Source organism: Sus scrofa, chromosome 11, assembly GCF_000003025.6.
Source record: "Sus scrofa isolate TJ Tabasco breed Duroc chromosome 11, Sscrofa11.1, whole genome shotgun sequence".
Taxonomy (NCBI): Eukaryota; Metazoa; Chordata; class Mammalia; order Artiodactyla; family Suidae; genus Sus; species Sus scrofa.
Window position 1 is genome coordinate 68,770,854 of NC_010453.5, and position 22,363 is coordinate 68,793,216.

Consider the following 22,363-nt stretch of genomic DNA (forward strand, 5'->3'; position numbering starts at 1 on the left):
GGTCCCATGGCTACAGTCCGCCACCATCTGTCCCTATAGTTTCTATGAGATACTTCCCCCAACATCAGCTGCTCCTCGCGGATCCCAGCAGAGGCTCATGTGTGAACACACACACACACACAGTTGTCATCCCATGCTGATGGCAAAGATTCAATATCTTCATTTCTCATCTCTCTTTATCCATAAACATTTTCATTTGAGCCTTCTGATTTTCCCCTGGAAATTAAAAACTTGGACCACATCTTGACTCTCAAAGGTGAAAAATATTTGGGGACAGGGTATTAACTTAAACTCATTTGGCAATATTGGAATGTGGAACAAACATACATTTTCCAAATTCATAAGCTCTGCCCAAAATATTTCATGAGAGTTGGGCCACTTATGAAGTAAGCTTCATTTTAGGACTTGCGAGACCTCTGAATTTAGGAAGATGTTTGTAAGTAGAATTATCTGCTAGGTGAATCTGATTATCTTATGTATTTTAATTTAAAATGTAAAATTGCTAATAAATAAAATTTAAAATTCTAGAAATCACAGCATTTTGGTGCCAAAGAAGGCCTTTCCAGGTCACCTATGCCAAAGATCTGGATGTGGGCTGCATATTCGAATTGCCTGGTGGACGTTTAGTAAATACTCTAGTCTGAACCATCATTTTGCAGATTAAAAAGAGAAACACCCAAACACAACTCTAAAAGTTGCAATATGGCGTTTACATTTGAAGTCTAAGGAATAATACTATAACATGTTTTGGGGACTCCTGGCCAGGCGAAACTTTAAAAAGCAAGCTCACTCAAGTTTCCCTAATTATCCTTTGAGCCACACAAATTGTAAGATTTTTTTTGACTGATTTTTCCCATGTGATATGCTTTCTAATTTTATGCACATTGACATCCCTGACAGATCTTGGAAAAGGCTGGAATAGTCAAAGCCTTGAACTATCTCACATTTAACTTTTTTTCTTTTTTTGGGGAGGGTATTTTTAGGGCCACACCTTCAGCAGATGGAGGTTCCCAAGTTAGGGGCCCAATTGGAGCTGTAGCTACTGGCCTACGTCACAGCCACAGCAACACCAGATCTGAGCTGCATCTTCGACCTACACCACAGCTCCTGGCAACGCGGGATCCTTAACCCACTAAGCAAGGCCAGGGATCCAACCTGCATCCTCATGGATGCTCGTCAGATTTGCTAACTGCTGAGCCACAACGGGAAGTCCTCACATTTGCCTCTTAAAAGACGGTACCCTTGTGTGGATGGCGGCTTTACTTAAAAGTTTGCCCTCTTCACTGGCAGTGTCCTGCTTCATGACTAGTATTCTGTGAATTCATTTTTCTTACATATATTTAAAATACATACATTTGTCCCAGTGTCATCTGACGATCTCAAAACATTTGAACCATGGAGCTTTACCCTGTACCATTTTTATAAAAACAGAACCAAAGAGACAAACAGCAGCTCATCCGAGTGAGTCCCCTGAAGGCGAAGGGAGCTTTGCTACCGTCTCTGACGGCCTCTCCCTCTCGAGGGCAAGGGAGGCCGCGCGAAGAGCAAGGGCTCCTTCTGGTGAGAAGCCTTGGGGCCGGCTGTGTAAACGCTGGCTCTCGCCCGCCTCCCCCAAGACCAGCTCCTCCCTCACCTCTCCCACTCCTCGTCCTCCTTCTCCCCCTTCCCCTCAAGGAGGGCGCGCTGGCGGGTCGCGAGGGGAAAGGAAAGGAAAGGAAAGGGGGCGCTCCAGCCAGAGGACCTCCCGGGAGAGATCCTGGAAGCTTTGATCTCAAGGATTTGCCCTGGGCTGAAAGACCTCTGTTGGCCACTCCTCTAGGATCCTAATAAGGCCAGGACCTGGGATCACAGATGCAAACCCTTTTTAACGCTGCGATGCAGATTAAAGCTGTGGAGCTGCTGCGAGAGACGGTGTGTTAATACGTGGCACCTACGCAGAATGCGTGCAAGGATTCTCTGCTCCAGCGGACGTTAATTGAGTTTCTGTTGTGTGCCTGGGCTAAGTGACGTCACTGCGTCAGTGATGGGCTAAGAGGGAACTCCCGGGCTGGCCCTAGGCCCCTGTATCAGTGGTTCGGTCAGAAACGAAAGCAGCGGGGCGGGGCGGGCCTTTCTTATTCTGCAACCCCCCCCCCATTCTTTTCTAATTACTCTTCCTAATCCTTTACAACAGACATGCAAATTAACCAAGAGCGCTGCTCCAGGTCTGAGACTGGAAAAAGGAATAAAAAGGGAAGAAATCTCAAAGTGTCTTAGAGGTAGATTCTCATGGAGCCATACAAAAAGAATGTTTATAAAAAGATTAAAAAACATTAATGGCAAAGAGAACGGCTGAAAAGCTTGCCCTTGCTTATTTCACTGTCTGCTCCTACTCAGAAAAATGTGTGTTGCCATTTCATTTTGTCGCTGCTTTAAGATAACTAGAGGTAAAGAAAATAAGTCTGGGCAAAAATGAGAACTTGGGTGAGAGCTAAAGTTCATTATTATTATTATATTATTACAAGAGTGGTAAGACACTGGGCCAGAGAAAATTTAAAGTAATCATGTAAGGTTTTTGACAATCAAGCTTTATCTTTTTTGTCTTTTTAGGGCCGCACCCATGGCATATGGAGGTTCCCAGGTAGGGGTCCAATCGGAGCTGAAGCCGCCAGCCTACGCCACAGCCACAGCCACAGCCACGCCAGATCCAAGCCATGTCTGCTACCTACACCACAGCTCACGGCAATGGCGGATCCTTAACCCACTGAGTGAGGCCAGGGATCAAACCCGCGTCCTCCTGGATGCTAGTCGGGTTCGCTAACCACTGGGCCACAACTGGATCTCCTAAATCATTTTTTGGGTGATAACCTCCAAGGCCTGGAATCCACAAGGCTGGTGGCAGCGTGACTGGTACAGTTCTCCTGGGAAGTATTCAGCAATGGGCATCAACAGACTTACTGTCATTTACTTTGTCATCCAGCTGTGCCTTTTACATCTGGATCTGGGCAATTCTATCATCCTAAATATAGAAAAAGCCTCATTCACAAAGACAACTCACAGTCCCGTCATTTAAATTAGAGAGGTATGGGGGCCGTGGGAACCTGATGAAATATTAGCCACAAAGCTTGTTTCTGAAGAGAAAAATAAAAACCTTTTAAGGGATTCCTGTTGTGGCTCAGTGGTCATGGATCCAACTAGTATCTAGGATGACACAGGTTCAATCCCCGGCCCCACTCGGTGGGTTAAGAACCCAGTGTTGCTGTGGCTGTGGCAGAGGCCAGCAGCTACATCTCCAATTCGACCCCTAGCCTGGGAATTTCTATATGCTGCAGGTGTGGCCCTAAAAAGACAAATAAAATTTTTTTAATTTAAAAAAGAACTTCTTCTTTATAAAAAGAAAGAAAGAAACCTTTTCATAGAAAGTTTAAAAACAGACACCAAGCTGTATATGCAGAGTCTGGAGCTGGCCGGCCTGGGCTCTGCTGCTCCTGCTGGCTAACCTTCGGCAAGGAGGTAGCCTGTCTGTGCCTCGGTGTTATCATCTGTGAAGTGTGATAACCGTAGCCCGATCGAGTAGGATTGCTGTGAGACACCAGTGAGTTCGTGCTCAGAAGAGTACCTGGCACATAGCAGGCTCTCAACATACGGTACGGTAGCTGCTAATGTTACAGTGTGGTCCCAAGTCGGTTAAAAAGAAATCGCATTAGAAGAAAATACACCTCAATGGCAGCAATCTCTGTTTTAGGATGTCAAGACTACTGATCATTTTTACTTTGTCTTTTCCCTTTTTTGCATTTCCAAACTTCTCATTAAAGATGTATCAAAATTGTTAAACCAAGTTGGAGCTAATTACAAACAAAATCTACATTTGAAACCACCGCTTTTGATCATTCTAGGGTTACACCTAGAAGGCCCGGAGTAGAGAGGCCCCAGCGGGGAGTTTTCATAGGATCTGAAGCATCCTGGGGCCAGGACTGGGGTACCGGCTTCCAAGGACTCCTCCTGCCCTGGGCACCACGTCACTTCTTGTCACAGGGACAATGGGCTCGGCTGTGTCAGGTCACCAACTGCACCCTGACTGGCAAGAAAGTGATTCCCAGTCGCCCCACCCCCCACGCCCTGTGGGCACTGGGAAGCTCCTGCTCCTTCTCCTTAAGTAGAGATCTTGATGCAGTTAGCAGCCTCGGAGAATTAGAACAGCGGTCGAGGGAATTTTTCAGACACTGCCTCGGCGGTGGAGAAAGAGCTCCTGAAGCCTGTGCTCCTGCACTGCAGCTGTCCAGCCTCGGGATGCCTTCTCCCAGGGCGGAGGCCAGTCTGCTCTGTTTACACACCTGGACCTGGTGTGAAGGGCAGTTTGGAGGGAGGGGGGCTCCCCTGGCCATTTGTGGAGTTGTTCCCACTTCCCAGCAGCAGGCTATAGACCAGCCTTCCAAGAAATACCAGAAGCCAAGTGCACTATCTGTCATCACTTAATAAAGCTTCGAGCTTTTTTTTCTTTTTTTGGTCTTTTCTAGGGCCGCACCCACGGCATATGGAGGTTCCCAGGCTAGGGGTCTGATCGGAGCTGTAGCCGCCGGCCTAGGCCTACACCAGAGCCACGGCAACACCAGATCCGAGCTGCGTCTGTGACCTACACCACAGCTCACCGCAACGCCGGATCCTTAACCCACTGAGCAAGGCCAGGGATCGAACCCGCAACCTCATGGTTCCTAGTCGGATTCATTAACCACTGCGCCACGACGGGAACTCCTAAAGCTTCGAGCTTTGCATGTAACAAAAGGGGACGAAACAGCCCAGCCTCACATTGCAGGAACCCAAGAATCATTCCATCGGCTCCACGTGGAAAGGGCTTTCTCTTCTTCTAACGTTTAACTATTAGATCTAAGATGAGCAACAAGGCTCCTAGTAAATAAAATAGGAATAAAATAGGAGTTCCCTGATAATGCAGTGGGTTAAGGGTCTGGCATAATCACTGCTCTGGCTCAGGTTGCTGCTGTGATGCGGGTTCAGTCTCTGGCCCGAGAATTTCTGCATGCTGCAGGCAGGGCCAATTTTTTTAAAAAAGAGGAATAAAATAACTGTTTGCAACTTGACTTCATCACACAGTATGGAAAGGGGGGAACTGATAAGTTGCAATAAGCAGTAGTATTCTTTGAAAAATAGACAAGTGTGTCAAATTTAAACAATGTCAGCGTCATTTTTCTATATTTTTATGAGGTTGGAATTAAACCAGAGACAGAAAATGTATTTACTGTGTTCATTCCTAGCACCTAGCACAGTGCTTGCTGTTGACATTCGTTGAATGAATCAGTAATGCATTGATGGACAAAGGAGAGGTCTCTCTTTTGTGTTAGATGGGACATAGAACAATAACTCAGCACCCCACTCCTAAAGGCTCACTCTAGGAGTTCAGGTCCTGGCTCAGTGGTTAACGAACCCGACTAGCATCCATGAGGACGTGGATTCAATCCCTGGCCTCCCTTAGTGGGTTAAGGATCTGGCATTGCTGTGAGCGTGGTGTAGGTCGCAGACTCCGCTTAGATCCTGTGTTGCTGTGGCTGTGGTGTAGGCCGGCAGCTACAGCTCCAAGTGGACTCCTAGCCTGGGAACCTCCATATGCCATGGGTGCGGCCCCAGAAAAACCAAAAAAAAAAGGCTAAAGACTCACACTAGTGGTAGAGCCAGACACACAAATAAAAAATGACTCAAATATAATGTGACTGATTTCTGAGACCATACAACTAATAGTCAATACTCGTATTTCAGCTGCTCCTATGTGTCAAGTACTTATACATAGTAAAATGTAATTCTTTCCTTCAAAGTTCACAGTATGGAAAACACAAAGCATAGGAGACACAATACCACGAGGAAGGCCAAACAGAAATGTGGACTCGGCAGAGAGGCCACCTGGCTGAATTTAATTATGCAGACTCTGGCATTAGACTGCTTGAGTTCACAGAGTTGTGTGACCTTAGACAAGTTGCTTAGCCTCTCTGGACGATTCTGTTTGCAAAATATTATACTGGGACTTAAAGGGTTGTTATTGGGTATAAAAGAGTTAATATCGAATACCAAATATAAATAAATGTGAAATAAATCTTTCCTGTGTTCTATGCATCATTAAGAACTCTGGGGAGTTTCTGTCGTGGCTCAGAGGAAACAAACCCAACTAGCATCCATGAGGACACAGGTTTGATCCCTGGCCTTGCTCAGTGGGTTAGGGACCTGGTGTTGCGGTGAGCTACGGTGCAGGTTGAAGACACAGCTCAGACCTGGCGTGGCTGTGGCTGTGGTGCAGGCCGACGGCCACACCCCTGGCCTGGGAACCTCCACCTGCTGCAGGGCCTGTGCGGTGTCTCTACGCTTTTTCCTGATGATTCTCCCCTGATGGGACTGAACCGAATGCAACTGCACAACTGTGGACTCGGGGTCATCAGGGAAGGAAAGGTAAGATTCTCACCCTTTGTGGGAAATAATAAACATTTAGCCAAAAGAAAAAATTCTCAGAGCCAAGAAATACCTCGAGGAGGATTGCAAACTCGTTCTGAACAACCACGACCCCTTTCTCCCTGGTCCAGCGCAGACGTGGCCATCAGCTTCGGCATCCTTTCCAGCCGAGTCCAGAGGCAGGCTCCGGACTGCTTCCCGACGGGACCCTGGCAGTGCCCGCTCTCTAGGGCCGGCGTCTCGTCTCCACGTCTCCGGCCTAAACTGTCCCTTAGGGTCAACCTCATTGGACACCCTTCCCCCAGGACTGAAGCCCAGCTCCCAAAATGGCCCGCCAGCCCCACTCCCGAGAGCTTCCCCATGGAGTGAGTCCTGCTCAGCACACTCCGCTGTGGGTCCACGGCCCCCGGCTAACTCCCTGACCTCAGCTAAGCCGGCGACTGAACCCTCCGTAGGTGTCCACAGAGCTGAGCCCGGCCCTGTCTTCCCACCAGCCAGGCCCGGTGTGACTCTGTCCGCAGGGTCCCCGCATCATGTAACAGGCCCGGCCGCCCTTGCCCCCACTCGACGTAACTGCCAGTGAACTTGAGGTTGTATGGGTCGGACACCTGAGAAGAGGTGAAGGCCAGCAGGGGTAGGAGGGTGAGGGATGGCGAGTGAGGGGGCTCCAAGGTGCTTGCAGGGACTGCCTCGCTGACCTTCCTAGGAAAGGATGGGTGGGGGGCACTGGAGGGCTTAGATCACTCCCGTTAGCGAGGGGGCGTCTGCGGGGACCAGGGGACAGTCCCCCCTGTCTGCCTTCCCAGCCCCCCCTTTTTTTTTTTGCCTTGTAGGGCCACACCCATAGCATATGGAAATTTCCAGGCTAAGGGTTGAATCAGAGCTACCGCTGCCAGCCTGCACCACAGCCACAGCCACACAGGACCCGAGGCGCATCTGCAGCCTACACACAGCTGGCTGAGCGAGGCCAGGGATGCAACGGGCATCCTCACGGATACTAGTGGGATTCGTCTCCCCTGCACCGCGACAGGACGTGCGCCCAGCCCCTCGTAAGTCAGGGCTGACTTCCCTAAGCCCCTTCCTTCTGGAGCCGCACCCTGGACGACCGAGCAGGGAAGACTCGGTTAGGAGTTCCAGCCCCTCTTCAACGGGAGGGCCGTTCCCTGGGAAGCTCAGCCTTGGCCTCTCCCTCTGTTCTGCCTCCCCCCTCTGCCTGCCTCCTCCCTCCGACTCTGTCTCTCTTGGCCTCGTCTCACGCAGCTCATGCTCAAGTGCTCCCGAGAGTCAAGGGCTGGCATCGCCTGGTCATCCGCGGGACAGCCTGGACCCCTCCTCTGCTCCCGGACCGGCCACTCTTCCTGAGCCGGCCTGCAAGGCAGCTCGTCCAGGGCCCTTCTCTTAAAGGCTCTGTCCACGTTTCCAATGCAGGCTTCTCTTCTGAGAGTTTACAAGTCAACCGGGAAACAAAATGAGCCCCGGCAGAAGGGCGTCTCACAAGGGAGCAAACCCAGGCCGAGAGAGAACCCAGAGCAGTGACTCGGCATTGAAATCTTGGCCACTTTCGTCTCTGCATTAAACGTGGATTTGTGTGGCATGCAGCCGCTTCTTTTAATTGCTCCAAATAAATATCCTGGGTGATTTCGAGAAAGACTTGTGCAGCGGCAGCACGAGCCCGTATTAGCAGGAAGGGCTTTAGGGTACTGTGTGCTGAGAAAGGCGTTACATAAATTGAAACTCCTTTTGCTCAGAGCCGAGTCCTGAAAGTTCATGCAGTGAAAAACATTTCTCACCGTGCACAAACTGTGAATTGTACATAAAATTAAATTTTCTGATTAAAATCTGCATTGTTGGACCTCCTGCTGGCTGCCACCATTTTGCTGAAATAAGATACTATTTGCGGTAATGGCAGCAAAGGGAAACCTGTTATCACTGATTGTAAACTGGCTTCACTCCTACAGCTTAAAAATCTGGAGAGCTTTATTGTGCAAACATTGCATTTTCCGTACAAATATTAGAGTGAAGCTTTACTACTGATTCATCAGCCAGGGTGAAAGCAGGTTTACAGTCCGACCCCGACAGCCCTAAATCTTGTTCATGCCCAGCCCTGGGCTGCAGTTAAGGCTCTGAGAGGTGGAAGGTGCCAGGAGGAGGAGGAGGTGGACATACGTAACTGCAATTTTTGAATTAAAAAAAAAAAAATCTTTCTCCACAATGGCATTATTATTGGAGAGAGGAAGGAAGGAAAAGATGGGGTCTTAGAAAGATTTCAAATTTAAGAACCCACCCTTCCCCCACCCCTGGTCCAGGAAACTGACAGGGTTGCCTTTTAAGGGTTTACCTACCGCCCAGCCCCCAGCCCCAGCCCCTCTCCCTCCACCGCCAGCCAACCTCCGAGCTCCAGTTCTGAGAATCAGCCCCAGAGAAATCAACTACAGCTCTGCACAGCATCAGCAATAGGGGGGTCCAGGCTAATAATTTTGTTTGACAAATGCAGAATCTGAAAAAGTGAAGATTGTTTTCTCCTAAGAAGACGTGTGCTCAGAATTAGAACCCCCAGGGTTGATTTTCATCTTTTGTTTCCCTAGCTTTTGGTTCGCAAGTGAACGCTCTCCAAAAGTCAGCATTGGCCAGGCACACATAAATATTTTTTATTCCCTTCCAACCACTAGAATAAGATTGTCCTTCTCTTTCATTTTCTAAATCATTTTCTTGCTTGGGTAATACAAAATAGCTTTGACTTACAAAGGAAGACAGGGTGGGGGGCGGGGAGGGTTTAGCAAAATGATTGATCCAATTTGCTGCATCTCATATTTTGACAAAATAAAGCCAGAACGAACCGATTTCTCAAGGAACAAACAACCTAGTCCATGCACAGTGAATCGCACCACGTCTTTTTCTAGAAGAGCTTGAGGGTTACAGGCAAAACCAGGGCTAGAGTAGTATAAACTCAGCCACTTCCTCTGAGGGAGCAAATGCCGGGGAAGGGGGTTGAGGTGGACGGAGTCAAAGAGCCCAAGTTCAAAGGCACAGACCACCTGGAAGGCGTCGAGGTAAAACAGACGAGATCGCGCGCGTGCACACACACTCCAGGTAGGGCTCGGAGTGTCCTTTTGCAGCTCCTTTGCCCTAAAAGCACATCCTCAGTATTCATTTGCGTCAGTCTCAGCTGCCCCACCTGTGGGGAAAATAGCTGGGGGCAGAGACAGGAAGTGCCTTGTGGGTTCCTGACCCAATCAATCCCCAAGTACCGCCTGGCCGCTGCCCGAGAGTTTGGGGAAACTGCTATTATTATGCTTACTTCTGCTTCAATTGCATAGTGATTCAATAAATTAAAACATTTACACATCTATGAATTAGCTCTCGTTGAAAAATTATTCCTTTGGCTTTCTTTTCTCCCTCTAAACCTCTCTTATATTTTCTACTCTTTCATGGCACCAACCTGAGTTTCTTATGTGGTCACAGTGGATTAAAAATGTTAACCTGTGTTCCCCTCTCTTCTTACTGGCCACGCACACATGCCCTCTGTTTGAAAACCGATCGCATAGAGTCCTAATACCTCACTCACTCATTCAATAATGTACTGAATTCACTGGGTGCTAGGAGCCAGACTCTCACCTGAGTATAATACTCTTGGGAGCGGAATCTCACTCAAGAGTTGTGCCAGCCTGAGAAATAATCAGAAATCCCAGCTTTGCTGTCTTTTAAACCAGGATGTAAAGATCCTGAGAGAATCGACAAAAGGAGCTTGCACCTGATGTGCCCCTCCTCCCAACTTCACTTCTCTCCTTGCCCCACTTCCTGCCTCTTTGCAAGTATCCTCACCTCCAGGTCCTCTCCCTGTTCCCTCGAGGGCTCCGCTGCCCAAAGGACTCTTTCTATGGCTCAGTTATCGCCTCTGGTCTTGACCAAAGATGGAAGGCTTCACTTCCCCATGCCTCTGCCCAAACTTTGCCTCCATCGTTGCTTCAGGCTTCCACTGATTTCTTCGAATAGTCATCACTGATTTGTTTCTCTAAGGACAGTCATCAACAATATTCCAGTACAGTTTGTAGCAAGAAATAATGTCTGTCCCTGTATAGGGCATCAAAAGTCACTGACGGGACAGATGCATCCAAAGACAAGGCAAGATTTAATAGGCTGGCCAAGCCAAGGAGACCCTGCTCATGTGCCCTGGCGAGCAGAGCCATTGAGTGGGCAGCCTGACAGTGGGGCAGGAGGGGAATAGCAGGGGTGGGGAGGAGTCTGGGGTACTGCTACCATGCCCGCCCCCCAGCTCCAAGGCCCTCGTGCCCAGGCATGCCCTGAAGGGCTAGATCATGAGGTCCTGCCCCTCGCTTGCAGGTATCAGAGAGCCCTAAAAGGGATGGAAATCTTGGTCTCCCCCTCAAGGAAGAGATGGACCCTCAGACAGGAATCAGCAATTCTTTTTTCTTTTTTTTTTTTTCTTTTTTGGTCGCCCCATGGCATATGGAGCTCCCAGACCAGGGATCAGATCCAAGCCACAGTTGCAACCTCAGCCACAGCTGCAGAAACACTGGATCCTTAACCCACTGTGCCGGGCTGGGGATCGAACCTGCATCCCAGTACTCTCAAGATGCTGCTGATCCCGTTGCACCACAGTGGGAACTCCAGGAATCGGCAATTCTGATGGATGGCCATCCCCCGGTTCTCTTTCCCGTTGCTTCACCAAAGAGAAAAGCCAAGCTCCATCTCTCCATGAACCTGCTCCTCCATCACAGACCAGAAAGGACCCAGGTTGATCAGGCCAATAGCCCCAGAAACCCCTCTTCTTCGGCCAGAATGAGGCGTTGGAATCCTGTCATTCAGCAAGAAGAGGATCCATGTCAGGTTCCTCTCTCATCTCTCTCCATCCCGCCATCTTTCTCTTGGTATGGAGTGTCTTTTTTCTGTCTTTCACCTACTTCTTGTCCCCTTCCTGAATTCTAGCTCTTTCTTTTGGGTTGGCAGACACCAGAGGGCAACATTTTACTTACTAGTCAATTCTTGCCTTTCACCAGTAGAGGGAAGAGTTTGAGAGAACCTCCAAGAACTGGGAGGTATGTGGAAATGATTTTGAAATATGGCATCAGCTTAGTGCAGTGCAACTGCTCTCTCAAAGGCATCTCGTGCCAAGGCATTCTGTTCCCGTCGGTAAATAATCTGTTATAAAACTGTTGCATTGCATATTAACTCACCAGAGCACGACACTGGCAAAATTTCCCTCCAGGCTATATTTTGCAAAGAGACAACTTTCACGTGATGTGAGACCTGAGATTAAACTAACAGAGGTCATGCATTATTCAAGGTCGAGCCGACATTCCACCCCTTCCTCACCACTTAGTCTTTTGAGGTCTGGTTTTCATTTTCTTTCACAAGCCCTGAATGGCTTGTTTTGAGTACCTGTCATCGTAGGACCCTGGGTGCTTTGCGGGTGCATGTGGGCTTAGTTGGGCAGGTGAAGTTGAGCCAATCAGAACAATTCATTATGAACCAAACAGCCTAGCCTGCAGGGCAGTAAGTATTCAAGCAGCCCCTCTTCAACTTGCAAGAGGCTCCTTCACCAGGGCCTGCCCATTCAGCCACGCATATTCAGGGAATTAGAGAAGGTTGATGGTGGTGTTGTTTTTAACAATTTGGAAGGGACGGACTCAGAAGTGAAACTTGCACCACTGAACTGACCATTCCCCACATAATTATCCTGACCAAGTTGGCACTAATACCTTTGAAAAGGAGACAACATAGAGCTATAGGCAATCTGTTCAACCATTGCAATTTGCTCAATTGTTTGGATCTAATTACCTGGCCTGGATATTTTCTGCTTGGTGTCCCCAGCCTTTCAACCATTTCCAAAGCCAGAGCTTTATCGAGAAGGTCTTTGAAAACTCCTTTAGCTAGAGTCTGTGACGCAGCCCCTCTTTAGATGCATTTTTGTATCTGAGGTGCTGAACTTGAGCCCATGACTTTGCCTTCATTTCTTCATCAACGTCCCTTCTCGGATTGATTACCTAAAGCAAGAGTTCTCATCCTCAAGTCCAGAAGTAGACGCGAGCATTTCCATGAATCCCTTGAAATTATCAGCAAAATTCTCTGTGTATGTACACAGCAGTGTTCTTGCACAGAGGGCCCATCAGTTTCCTTGGATTCTCAAAGGGCTCCAGGACCTCCTTCTTGTAGCTGCGCGGTCACGATGTCCTTGGCACAGAATTCCCCTCATCAGTATGCAAGAATGGGCTTCAGGTGTGTGCCTGACCCTCTGCTCTCAGCCCCTGGGCAACACGACAGGGCCAGGAATGGCTGGAACTTCCAAGTCGGCCTTCTCCTGCCAAAAGCTGCCAAAAGTTGCTATAAAAATACTCTTTTTTCTGAGCCACTGTGGATTAGAGGTTGGGACGCATTGCCGTGACCTTTTCACTTTTATCCCATCCACCCTCTTTGCCTTATGCATCTCTTCCTTCATCTGCATGGCCTCCATTATCCCGAGGGCAGCTTGGCATCAATTTCGCTAGCTGTGGTATAAGCTGCATTTGGTGTACTTTGCCAGGAAAGTGGTGGGCTCGTCTCCTCTTCCTAAAAATGCTCCCTGGCACCCATAGCTTGGAATTTGCTTGGCCGGCCACATGGTGCGTGAGACCAGCCCATTTCCCCATTTTCTGGGCTGCATTTCTTTTGCTAACCCCACGCACCTGCCTCGGTCCTACATCGCTCCCCCTTGTCCATGTGCCCAGAAGAACTCCTATGCCAGGTCCCTAAGTGGCTCCCAGCTTCGGGACCAATATTCCTCAAACGCACTCATGCAAAGATTCCTTCCAACCAAGAACAACATTAAGCTCTTCCACCGAACCCACACATAGCCAGAGTCAGACGCAACATAACAGGGCAGGTGAATTCCCACGACTCCCGGCTGACACAGCATCCCCAGGTCGTGTGACTGGCCCAGTCCCCCCGGCCCCAAAACACACAAATCCTCATGCCCCATGCCCAGACCGGCCAGCCAGAGTCTCATTACATGATGCTCTGATCACATTATGTTACTATCTATCATTTCATAATTTTGGTACACCGAGAAGTATGCCAGGAGTTCCCTGGTGATGCAAGGGGTAAAGGATCTGTCATTGTGGCCAGGGTCGCAGCTATGGCGTGGGTTCAACCCCTACCCTGGAAACTTCCATATGCCGCAGGTGCAGTCAAAAAAAAAAAAAAAAAAAACCCTATGCCATTCACTTAGAATTAACTTAGGATTCAGATTTTCATATAAATGACTTCGACAACATTTGACAAACGCCTGCTGCACTTGACCTGTCCATTGCAAAGCCTTGTCCACAAACTCTTATTCTTCCAGCCCACATCACCTTTCTATTAGAGAAACTCTCTGCCTGCCTTCTGCCAGTCAGCCAAGTCGACAGCCCCAAATGACAATGCCAGTTTCTACTCTATTCAAAACTTTCTTCCTCTCTTCTTTTTTTTTGGTCTTTTTGCCTTTTCTAGGGCCGCACCTGTGGCATATGAAGGTTCCCAGACTAGGGGTCCAATTGGAGCTGGAGCTGCCAGCCTACACCAGAGCCACAGCAACGTGGGATCCGAGCCGTGTCCGCAACCCACACCACAGCTCACAGCAATGCTGGATCCTTCACCCACTGAGCAAGGCCAGGGATCGAACCTGCAACCTCATGGTTCCTGGTCGGATTCGTTAACCACTGCGCCACGATGAGAACTCACGAGAGCCACCTAATCCTAGACACCTCCCTCACCCGTAACTTTCTTGACAGTGTATCCGTTCAAAAGTCTCTTACTTTTGAGAGGAAGGACATTTGCTGCTCACCTGTACGGAACAGTCAGTGCATATGTTTCTTCCACAGGTAAGTGCAGAGCTACTGATCCAGAGGTTACGTGCGACAAGGTGAGGGATCGGGGCTGGAGGATACGGGGAGCAAGGAGGGAGCCTCTTCGCTGCCAGCATCCCAGAGCCCCAGGCGTTGCAGATTCTCTGCGACCCAACAAAAGCCACAAGCCCACTAAAGAAGTCTTCTCTTCAACCCTCCCACCACTCATTCGCAAATAAATTAATGATTCTCAGAATATTTTCGAGTGTAGCTGGAAAGCCTGGCCAGAGGGTCACAGCTTGTCGCTCAGGAGACTTTACACCAAGATGAGCCATTTCCTTCCTAATGAAACTGACAACCGAACTGAATTCCGAATCCCTTTACTTGAAGGCTAAAATCCCTGGTAAATCCTTTAAGAAAACAGTCGTATCACTTTTCTAGGTATTTTAGAAACAGAGGGAAATATTTGAATAAATGCCTGAAAATCCCTTGCAGTCATTTTAAAACCTATTTTTTTAGACAATATCTGGAGTTACTAAAAACTATGCCATGGGATCCCTAAAGTAAAAAATATAGATCACTTTTTCTTTTTAAGAATCAAATAACATGTAGATATACAAATTGCAAAAAAAAAAAAAAAAAAATCTGGTTTTTAACCTATTTGCTGAGTGGACAGAAAACGAAATGCTTTGCTCTCCTCTGCAGCCATCGTAACAGTAGATTGACTGGTTATTATTCACTAACCTTAAGTGTATACTAACTTTCCAAGGGAGGGATGGATACATTTGGGGAAAAACATACAATATTTTTTGTTTACTCGTGAGTTTAAAGTATGTTTTAACATCTTTTCACTTTCTTTGTGGTCAATCTAACAGCTAAAGCTGCTTTCACATATACTTTTCTCAGTCAACCATCTCTAAGGAGAGAAGTGCTTTCTATTGGATGTTAATATATTTTTTCCACAAAAGGTTTCTTTTTTGTCTTTTCTAGGGCTGCACCCTCGGCATATGGAGGTTCCCAGGCTAGGGGTCTAATTGGAGCTGTTGCCGCCGGCCTACACCACAGTCACAGCCACACCGGATCCGAGCCGCATCTGCGACCTACACCACAGCTCATGGCAACATCCGATCCTTAACCCACTGAGCAAGGGCAAGGATCGAACCTGCAACCTCATGGTGCCTAGTCGGATTCATTAGCCACTGAGGCACGACGGGAACTCCCACAAAAGGTTTTCAAAGCTTCATGAGCAGAGTATCCGTTTGCAAATCCCCCAACGTCGTGAGAGGGAGAAATACTATGGAACCGTGTAACACAACAACAGTGGCCAAGATCCAGCATAGTGGAGGTTGACCTGGAGCCTCAGGAACCCCAGCTAGTGGCCTTTCATTTTCTGATAAATTTCTCTCTTAAAAACTAAAAATGCACAATAGGAAAATTAGAGGAACAATTGCATATATAGAACAGCAGGGCGGGTCCTGGACTTTGACACTTTCCAAACCCCAACTACTTTACGCTGCAGTTGTGTTGAGTAAACTGGGTGTCACCTCCTCTTCGAAGCCTTCCCTGAGCCACCCAGCTGCTCTTGCCTGCCCCCATTCGACCCTGCATGATCTTCTTTGTAGTGTCCGGTATGTTTAAACCGGCTTCCCCATGTATGTCCCTGGCCGCAATGGCCTCCTCAAGAGGGATACTGATGGGACACATCACCTGTGTCCCATCAGTGTCAAGGCCTGTGAGACAGGGAGTGTGCTCACAAATGTGGAAAAAGGCAAACACGGCACACTCTCCAGAATCCTTGTTTTGGTCTCTAAATCCCACCAGGCGCAGGTGGCCGGAAGCTACCGGCCACTAGAGCAAGGATGAGTCAGGCCTTTCAGATGTTCTAGTAGAGCCCCAGGGGGTGAGAAACCCAGGTTCCAACCCTGAGATTGGGACGAAGCTGGGAGGTAGAGAAATGCACGTGGGGTGCATTCAGGACAGGACAGAAGAGGGTCGGTGCGACTGGGGACTCTGACGAGGTCACAGAGTGAGGGGGCATCATGGGAACGAAGGAGGCCACACAGGAATTCTGGGGACATGTCCACGGCTTGCAGCCACTGACCCAGGCCCAGAGGAGCTGGCCCTCGCCATCCCCACCCCTGGGCCGTCTGAGGCCTTCCGTGCCAGGCCCAGCTGCCTGGTCTCCAGCTTCAGATCTTCTCCTGGCCTTTCTTAAACACAGGCCCTGGACCGCCTTCCTGGAGTTGGTGCCAGGTGACACCAGCCACAGCACTCACCCGGATGTGCTGGGTGGTTCCTACTCGCTTCCATGTTGCCAGGTAACCTTCCTGCCGGGGATGCCCGGCACTGTGCCCACCTGGTAAAGACCACCTTTGGGGCTAGACGGACACACTGGTGCCCATAAGATCCCCCCTGCTAAGGTGGCCACCTGGCTCCAAGTAAGGTCTGCCCTAGAGGAAGCTCTACTCAAATTGCTAGTTCCTGACAGGAGGGACAGGGCACAAGCATTCAGCAGGTGCCAGGCATTGAGCTGATTGTTTGGAAGTTTTTTTTTTTTTTTTTTTTTTGCTTTTTAGGGCCACACCTGTGGCATATAGACATTTCCAGGCAAGGGGTCCAACTGGAGCCGCAGCTGCCAGCCTACACCACAGCCACGCAGGATCCGAGCCATGTCTATAACCGACACCACTGCTCACAGCAATGCCAGATCCTCCAATCGCGGAGTGGGGCCAGGATCGAACTTAATGTCCTCAAGGATACCAGTCAGGTTCGCGTCGGCTGAGCCCCAATGGGAACTCCTAAGGCTGACCATTTCACGATGCCATGAAGATCAGTCCTGCACGAGATTCCACTTCCCGCCCATTAGGATGGCAATTATTTGAAAAAGAGAAAGTGTTGGTGAGGTGTAGAGAAAGATGGTACAAGTACCACGGATAACAGTACGACGGCTTCCCAAAAATAAAATGTAGGACTAATATGTGATCCGGCAATTCCACTTCTGAGGTTATACCCAAAGGAAATGAGAGAAGGAGCTCAGATACCTGAACACCAATGTTCCTAGAAGCAATCTTCACAACAGCCCAAACCTGGAGACAACTGAGCTGATCATTAACAGATGGCTAGATAAACAAAATGGGATACGCACATGCAGTGGAATATTATTCAGCCTTTAAAAAGAAGGAAACCCTAACACATGCTTACAGCACAGAGGAACCTCGAGGACTCGTGCTCCATGAAATAAGCCAGGCACAAAAGGACAGATACTGCATGATTCTACTTACAAGAAGTACTTCGAGGAGTTCCCATCCACAGAGACAGGGAGGAGAAGGGCCGGTGCCCAGGGCTGGGGGAGGGGAGAAGGGGGGAGTTCGTGTTTAATGGGCACAGAATTCGAGTTGCGGGAAGGACTTTTTCAAGTTCTGGGGACGGATGGTGCTGATAGTTGCACAGGAATGTGAGTGGCTTGGTCTCCCGCCTTGCTGTGGTCTGTGCGTGTGCTCAAATCCTACTGCCCCCCCCAAACCCAAGAGTAAACCTTACACTCCTTCAAGAGGGATAAATGCACAAGGAGAAACATCAAAAATCAATTTCCGGAGTTCCCATTGCGGCCCAGCAGATTACGAACCCAACTAGTATCCATGAGGATACAGGTTCGATCCCTGACCTCGCTCAGTGGCAGTGGCTTAAAGATCTGCCACCGCCGTGAGCTGTGGTGTAGGTCACAGATGCGGCTTGGATCCTGTGCTGCTGCGGCTGTGGTGTAGGCCGGCAGCCGTAGCTCCAATTCAGCCCCTAGCCTGGGAGCCTCCACAGGTGCAGCTCTTTAAAAGCAAAAAAATTTCCATCTTCAGACCATACTCTAGGAATCTATTAAGTGCTGGTTACCTGCCAGGAACTGCGCCAAACATTTTGTTCATCATGTCATTTTAATTCACCCAACAACCTAACAGGTTAGTTCTCCTCGTTAGCATTATCCCCATTTTATGGAAGAAAAAGCAGAGGTCTGAGGATGCTGTCAGTAATTTGCCCAGGGTCCCAATCCCCGAGACACGCGGATTCAGGGTACGAAGCTGGACACCAATGCGCAGCCTCTGTCCACGAGAATTCTTTTCTAAACCCTGGTCCTGGATAACACCAGCCTGATTGTTCAAGGTCACGTTTAGGGGAAGGAAGAAAGCATTTGCTACACCCTGACCGCTGCTCACCTCTGAAAAAGGAGTGATGCGAGGCCAGAGGGCAGCTTCAGGCCCCAGGGGGTGTAAACATAGAAAAATCCCCAGTGACTGAATCACAATAGCCCATTCTAGAAAATTCTGAAGCTGCAGGGTCAAAGCAGACTATTTCTAAGTTCCTAAACAACAGCGCCATTGGCCTGCCAGCTTTAAACCCTGGCATCTCATCTGTGATCCAGCGAAAGCCTGCAGGAGGGTTTCCATGTGAAAGCATCCAGCCAGATCAAATTCTGGCCTTTCCCAAACACGGCCCGCAGGAGCAGGCCGCCTCGCCAGCGCGCCAGCAGCACCTAGGTGTTTAATTTGGAATTTGATAGCGGCCTAAATTTCGAGATCTCCCATAGGCGCCGCACACAAAGAGTCCTCCGCAGCCGCGGGCAGAAATTCTTAGGAACACAATCTTCCTGGTTGTTGGAATCACAACTACCAGTTTCACTCCCTGCCTCCCTGTCACGCAAGAGGCTGTTGTGACTTGAATTACCGGGGCCCATGGGGGCCACCTGCGGTCCAAAGGCTCGTGTGACAATGGACACGCCTTGGCTGGCTGCTGGTGTTATTTCAGACACGGCAGGACAGCCGGGCTCTATTCCGAGCAGGGAAGGGCCACGCTTCAGAGACGACGTGTTTTTAGGGCTGTCTCCTCGCCACGCACACAGCATCCTCATCGCTTTGCCGCTTTGTCGGGGTGGAGGCAGAGGGGGGCCGGATCCGGTTCTCGCCCGCCTCCTCTCTCCAGGCTCAGGGTCTGGATGCAACTGTGGCGATCCCAGGTGCTGGCGGGACCCCCCACCCAGCCCCTGGTTCTGCCATGTGTGGGGCGTGTGCTTGGCACCCAGCAGCTGTTGGAACACAGTAAATCCATTCACACACTGACGTGTCCCACGGACTCGTGCAGGCTTAGCGGGGAAACAGAAGCGTTTGACAGGCAGAAACAGCGGAATTACCTTTCGAGGGGTGAGGAAGTGATACCCCCCAAAGGGCTTGATCTCACCATTTGGTTCCGACAGGGGAGCTCCCAGCCACCAGCCACCACCGTTACTTCTGAGCAGAAGAGGCCAGGAATGAGGGGTCCAGGAGATGGTAGCTAGAGACCATTCTGGACGCAAAGAAAATAAATCACTCAAACCCAAAGACTTGACGTGAGAGGAGGGTGGAATGGGGGCTACGGGATCAGACAGAACTGGGTCAAATCTGGGCTCTGCCACTGGTCCATGAGCAAGCCATGAAACCCCTAAGCCTCTGTTTTCTCATCTGTAAAATGGGGCTATGATCATGGGATTCCTACCTAATGGAGCTATGTCGGGAATGTGTGAGGCCACTGGATGAAGAATTCAGTACAGTACTGTGTGTAGCAAGCCTGGCATACAGCAAGCACTCAATTAAGCATTGGTGGTAATCTTAATAGTACCTTACAAAGGGAGGACAATGAACTTTGTCCAGATACTGCAGGTGACAGAATTCACCCAACACTCACTAACCAACGGAGTTCCTAAAACAGTGTGGAGTCAAGAGAAGGATCCACCCTTACTGCTCAAAACACACTTGCTGGGAGCGCCCATTGTGGTGCAGCAGAAACGAATCTGACTAGCATCCATGAGGATTCGGGTTGGATCCCTGACCTCGTGCCGGGAGTTAAGGATCCGGCGTCGCCATAAACTGTGGCGTAGACCAGCAGCTGCAGCTCTGATTCAGTCCTTAGCCTGGGAACTTTCATATGCTACAGGTGTGGCCCTAAAAAGCAAAAACAAAAAAACAAAAAAAACCCCCACATTTTCTCACCAAGAGCCCCACCACCACCTGCTTCAAAACCTGCACCATGAGATGAGTTGGAGAAGCATCTAGGGCTTGAAGATGTCCCCACTGGACTATGCTTTCTGAATCAGACCTCAGCAAACACTCCTGCCTAATAATGGAACACCATTAAGAACCTGTCCCAGGAGGTCCCGTCGTGGCTCAGTGGTTAATGAATCCAACAAGGAACCATGAGGTTGCAGGTTCGATCCCTGCCCTTGCTCAGTGGGTTAACGATCTGGCGTTGCTGTGAGCTGTGGTGTAGGTCGCAGATGCGGCTCGGATCCCGCGTTGCTGTGGCTGTGGTGTAGACTGGCAGCTACAGCTCCAATTAGACCCCTAGCCTGGGAACCTCCATATGCCATGGGCGTGGCCCAAGAAATGGCAAAAATACAAGAAATAAAAAATAAATAAAAAGACCCCGTCCCAAAGAAACACAAAAACGAGTCCTCATGTCATTCCCAGAAACCATAGGGCAGCAATATGCATGGATCTTTAGCTCTTCAGCCATGGCTCTGGGGATGTTTCATCCCACAGAACCTACCAGACTGGGTGTTATTAACAAGTATCACACACAGTGTCCCAGGTCCCCGCAGTGCTGGATCAAGTGCACAGGACTTCATTCCCTTGCACCAGCGACTACCATCACCTCCCCTGAGGAAGGGCACCCACGTCCTAGGTCCGCTGATCAGAACCCACGAGAGCGCCCTCCTTCAGCTGGCAGAACTGGGAGGACGCCTTGTTCAGCCCGGCTCTCCAGCCCAGGAAGCCAGCCAGGGAGCTCACTCACAGACGTGGCACTTTATAGCCACCGCTGAGCTAATGAAAACAAGAATTACTCCCGACCAAGAGCTGGAAATAGGCTGGAGAAAACATGACGAGGAGAGAAACATGCATCTGAGCACTCAAAAGGCTGAGAGTGGAAAGCTATGGAAGACTTGGGCCTGGATGGCTTTCTCCTGTGACCTCCTCCTGTGGCCACACCAGGCGGGGCTGTGCCGAGCTCCCCCCGCACCCCCACCCTCCAGCTCTAGCTGAATCTTGTCAGCGTTTCCTGATCTTCCCTTGGGCCTGTGGTCAGAGGCATCAGCGTGGCTTTGGCTTAGCTCTTCCTTCAAAGCTCATCGCTCAACAGGCATCTGGTTTCCTTTATATGAGCTTTAGCTGAAGCTCATGTATTTTCTTAATGACAAAAATACAAAAACGAGGAGTTCCCATTGGGGGGTCAGCGGGTTAAGAGTCCAACTAGGTATCCAGGAGGATGTGGGTTTGAACCCTGGCCTCGCTCATGGGTTAAGGATCCCGCATTGTCATGAGCTGTAGGGTAAGTCGCAGCTGCGACTTGGATCGTGTGGCTGTGATGTAGGCCGGCAGCTGCAGCTCTGATTGGACCCCTAGCCTAGAAACTACTATATGCCACAGGTGCAGCTGTAAAAGAAAAGGAAAAAAAAAACAAACCCAAAACCTATGTGCCTCACTGGCCTTCTCTCTCCCATCACGACCCAGCGAACGCCCAGTGCTCGCTCTCTTTATGGGGCTCCTGTCTCCTCCTGGTCTTTCTCCCTCACCCACACTCCTTCCTGCCCTGCAGCTGTACCCCCAGGGTGCATCGGAGTCCCGTGCTGAACCAGGGCAACAGAGAGCATCCTGACCCAGAGCCTGCACCTCTCTGTTCGGCCTCCCCCGCCATCGTTCTCACCCCATCGACTGGTGAGGACACCCATCAATGCCCAACTGTTTGAAGATGCAGGGCAGGAGACATCCTGAGGCTGCCGCATCCTCATACCTCTTTGAGAATTTAAAGCAAGAGAATTATTGAAATACATTTCACTGATTTATTATTAATTGTCCCTTGGGTGGGCGCAGAAGGTGCCAAGCAGAGGAAAGCCGTGTGACTTGCAGTCACTGAAAAACTTTCAAGTGTCTGCCCAGATCCTGAATTCATGCCACAAACAGGGGAACCAAAATGAGGAAACTTACAGAGATTGGAGGAGAAGAGGCAGGCGGCGTCGGCTGGGGGTGTGGGGGCCGGGGCTGCCTGGCCAACGGGCAGAGAGACCAGGATGCCGCAGCCGCTGGCAGAGCAGGGAG

General features: G+C 49.7%; 1 protein-coding gene across 1 annotated transcript; it reads right to left on the reverse strand.

Moving 5' to 3' along the window:
* LOC110255781 lies at positions 18,006-21,962 on the reverse strand. Its single transcript, XM_021065403.1, has 3 exons — positions 21,938-21,962; positions 19,426-19,577; positions 18,006-19,320 (listed from the first exon to the last, which is right to left on the reverse strand). The coding sequence occupies exons 1-3, from the start codon at positions 21,960-21,962 to the stop codon at positions 18,772-18,774; spliced, it is 726 nt and encodes a 241-aa protein (XP_020921062.1). The 3' UTR covers positions 18,006-18,771.

Coding starts and splice junctions, on each gene's coding strand:
- LOC110255781 (XM_021065403.1), bottom strand. CDS start 21,962: ATGGCGGGGGAGGCCGAACAGAGAG. Junction 19,578..21,937: donor GGGGGAGGCCGAACAGAGAG/GTGCAGGCTCTG, acceptor CTTTGCGTCCAG/AATGGTCTCTAGCTACCATC. Junction 19,321..19,425: donor ACTTCCTCACCCCTCGAAAG/GTAATTCCGCTG, acceptor GTGTTCCAACAG/CTGCTGGGTGCCAAGCACAC.